Below are 3,410 nucleotides of genomic sequence, written 5' to 3'. Positions count from 1 at the left end.
GCTGGCGCACTTGCGGTGGCGATAAGAGCATCGTCGTGCAGTCTCTGGACGGCGTCTCGGCGCTCATGTAGCCGATGCCGTTGCGCGACGCAGGACGGGGTGACCGCAGCTGGGTCATGCTCGTGGGTTGCTCAAAGCCATGCCGGGGCGAGACCGGCTCGCGACCAGACAGCGGCGGGTGCGGCGTCCGCGGTGTCCGGGGTGTTGTCGATGCTGCTTGCGATGGGCGTTCTGGCGATAGAAGAAGAATGTCGCCGGCCTCCTCGGCTTGGTTGCAGTCTTCCAGTGTCAAGTCAAAATCGGCGAGGTCGCCAATGACGGACGGACACCCGGACGCGACGGACGCGGTTGCAATGTTCTACATGACAATATACAACCACAACGTCGTTGTCCAAATGAGATGGCACAACACTGTACCTCGAGTGATTTCGGAAACTGCGTCGGGTCAAAGAGGAGGTGGATCGCGCGGTTCTTGGCAACGATTTTGCCGATCGTCATCTCGATCGTCATTTGAGCCCCCGTTGACGCGACCTCGCCAATCTTGTGCAAGAGGTCCCGGACGCCGCAAAAGACCACGTCCTTGGTGAGGTTTTTAGAAAACTTGATGGCGAGCTTGGTGAAGTTGATGTCTTCGATCGCGGCCACAATCGGGACGGTCACACGTTTCTTGTACTGGAGGCCATACGTCTTGCCGAACGTGTCGTTGAGCATAAAGATGGGCCGGACCTTGCGCGTATTGCGGCCAATCGTGAGTGTTTCCCAGCTAATCTTGCCAAACGGCGCAATGTGCGCGCCCTACCTCGGCATGGATTTTGTTTGGGACAAGATAGTTCCGTACCTTGCCTTCGTGGTACCGCGCTTCGACCCACGCATTGAGCGCGATCCAGACCTCCTCAAGCGTCTCCTTCTTCTTGTCGGCGGCGCACGACGTCCGCGTCATCTTGCCGCTGCAGTCTTGGAGGAGGTTCCGCAGCGTATACATGGTCGGCTTGAATTCACACTCGACATTGCGTGGTCACGCGGCTAAAAATAGCGCGCCAAAAGCAAAGCGGTTGCCTTTAGAATAGTGAGTTCTTCTAAGCGACACAATGCAAAAGGCCACGCCAGCACGCTGAACAGGCTTCATCGTGCGGCGGATAATGGCACGTGGACTGTGAGATAGTATGCCTTTCCAGGGACTTGAACAACGAGGTAGTTGTGTCAAGTGTGCTGCTGCTTTATGGAACAAAGCCTTTCGTCCACTCGGTGGCAATAAGCTCTTACCGGTCGTGTGTAGAAAGGTACGCCTCCGCACTGCAAACCGATTCTACTCAATTTTCGATCGCATGTCAAACGCTGCATCAAGAGTGCGCCACGTCAGAATTCGTCGGATTGACCGTTCGGGGCTGCCACGTCAAAGCGACTCGGGCAAAGATACCAATCATGCCCTTAAGCCCTCAACTGAAATGGCTTCCGAGAGCGGATCACTGTCCTTTCAGTACATGGCTACGATTGGCCGAATACGTCTTACGACGCGAATAACGGGTCCTTCATTCGTATCGCAGAAGCATGCCACGCCGTTTTTCTCAAGGTGCTGGCCGTGAGAAAGCGAAAGAGATTCGGTTATAAAAACTCGTACCTGGAAACGCACGGGATTGGCCGAGCTCATTTCAGTGGTGGCATCATCATGCCCATCGACTGGGACGAGCTCAAGCGCGTGTCGGCGCAAGTCCAAGCTGACTTGGACGGTGTCGGCCTCGACTTCCACCTCGAGTTCTCGTACGTCCTTGGATCATCTAGCCATTCGTCAATGGCCATCGGCTAGCTCGGTCTATGACATGTGGACGACCAAGCTCGCCGACATCAAAGACGATGCGACCAAGCCCGCCGCTTGGTACACGCAAGGCGCCGACTACTGGGAGGTACATGGCTCTCTTGCAAGCAATAACGTCATAGAAAACACGTACTAGGACGAAGAGAACTGCCCGCCAGACGTCGGCGGCGTCTTAGGCGGCTACGGGTACATTTCGCCCATCGACATCGAAGGCTCGACCGCGTTTCTCGCACGCGTCCAGGCGCTGCGCCCTGCCTTCAAGCGCGACCGTGCAATCGGTGCGCGAGTATCTTCCACCATATCTTCTTGTGCTGACGTGGTTTTTAGACTGCGGTGGTGGCATCGGCCGCGTCGTCAAGCACCTGCTTCTCCCGCTATTTGCATCTGTCGACTTGCTCGAGCAAAGCCCGCGCCTTCTCAAGGCCGCGCCTCGCTACATTGGCGCTGAGAAGCACCGCGTCGAGACGCTCTTGTGCATGGGTATGCAGGACTTTGATCCGTCGCCCAACAGCTACGACCTCATTTGGTGTCAATGGGTCTGTCCTCACTTGATGGATCTCGACTTCATCAAGTTTCTGCAGCGGTGTCAGCAGGTACACTCGATGTCATGTCTTCGAACGCGCATGTCCACATATGCTAGGCTCTGCGGCCGGGCGGTGTCATTTGCATCAAAGAAAACATCATCGTCGATGGCTCGCCGTACGAGCTCGACGAAGACGACAGCAGCGTGACGCGGTATGTCGATCCTTGATGCCTCGTGCGCCACCTCATCTTGCTGGTAGATCGGCCGCATATTACAAGAGTATTTTCCGGCAAGCGAACCTGACGCTTCTCGCGGACGAGCGTCAAGAAGGCTTTCCCGAGGAGCTCTACCCCGTCATGACGTACGCGCTATACTAAAATGCAACGGCGGGAGACTTTGGTGCGACACCAACTACAGTCGGCTCCTCTTCATTCGTATATCCGAGCTTGCCGCCACGCGCGGTGTTTGCGGCCGGCGAGGTGGAATCTTCGTGCAAAACCCACAGCTCATTCGGGGAGGTATCATTGCCGCAGCTCCAGCTCATCGCCAGCACGCCTGTGGACAAGATTATGTGCACGGAGTTGTGCTGTCCGTCATCACGTCGAAAAGTCGGAACTGGCGATCCTGTCGACTTCGAGACGGCTAGACACTGTGCAGCACCAGAATGCTGTATGTGTGTCCTTCCTCTTCGATGCAGTGGGTCTACCTATCCACATGTATCCAAAGCGATCCCACATAACTATTACGGAAAAACACCCCAGTTGGAAGCTACCCATGGAAGTCTCGGCTCTCTCCCGCCACGCGACTGAAATGGTGGGCTAACCACAACCCACTCACTTTGTCTTTGTATGGGTGAGGGCAACATGCCGCCCTTGACACCCAACCTGTGCATGATCCGACCACGGGTCTCGTTCTGCATACAGCGCGTTGTGCTACGTAGCGCCGTCCATCATGTGATGCGAATCGAATCGCGGGCAGGTGGCGGGCGACCTGCCGCCAGGCCAAATGGCGTGTTTTTAGTCTCCAATGACGTTCACTCTTGGATTTCCACGCGTCCGCGGCGTTGATTGGCCA

The 3,410-nt window shown here is 56.2% G+C and overlaps 2 protein-coding genes across 2 annotated transcripts; one reads left to right on the top strand and one right to left on the bottom strand.

Annotated features, from left to right (window-relative positions):
* Positions 1-10: 10 nt before the first annotated feature.
* SPRG_17108 (hypothetical protein) lies at positions 11-982 on the bottom strand (the record flags this gene model as incomplete). The annotated part of the gene is made up of 3 exons (XM_012356632.1): positions 11-358; positions 418-795; positions 839-982. Coding segments are annotated over 3 exons (870 nt in total), but the record flags the coding sequence as incomplete, so codon positions are not given.
* Positions 983-1,658: 676 nt separating this feature from the next.
* SPRG_17107 (hypothetical protein) lies at positions 1,659-2,758 on the top strand. Its single transcript, XM_012356631.1, has 6 exons — positions 1,659-1,758; positions 1,805-1,901; positions 1,950-2,091; positions 2,141-2,406; positions 2,454-2,548; positions 2,596-2,758. Exons 1-6 carry the CDS (start codon positions 1,667-1,669, stop codon positions 2,711-2,713), a joined length of 810 nt encoding a protein of 269 aa, XP_012212021.1. The 5' UTR covers positions 1,659-1,666; the 3' UTR covers positions 2,714-2,758.
* The last annotated feature ends 652 nt before the right edge of the window (positions 2,759-3,410 follow it).

This window comes from Saprolegnia parasitica, assembly GCF_000151545.1.
Source record: "Saprolegnia parasitica CBS 223.65 unplaced genomic scaffold supercont2.529, whole genome shotgun sequence".
In the NCBI taxonomy this organism is placed as follows: domain Eukaryota; phylum Oomycota; class Saprolegniomycetes; order Saprolegniales; family Saprolegniaceae; genus Saprolegnia; species Saprolegnia parasitica.
The sequence above is the reverse complement of the archived record's forward strand: the minus strand, read 5'-3'. Positions and strand labels throughout refer to the sequence as shown.

Coding starts and splice junctions, on each gene's coding strand:
- SPRG_17107 (XM_012356631.1), top strand. CDS start 1,667: ATGCCCATCGACTGGGACGAGCTCAAGCGCGTGTCGGCGCAAGTCCAA. Junction 2,092..2,140: donor CAAGCGCGACCGTGCAATCG/GTGCGCGAGTAT, acceptor CGTGGTTTTTAG/ACTGCGGTGGTGGCATCGGC. Junction 2,407..2,453: donor TTCTGCAGCGGTGTCAGCAG/GTACACTCGATG, acceptor CACATATGCTAG/GCTCTGCGGCCGGGCGGTGT.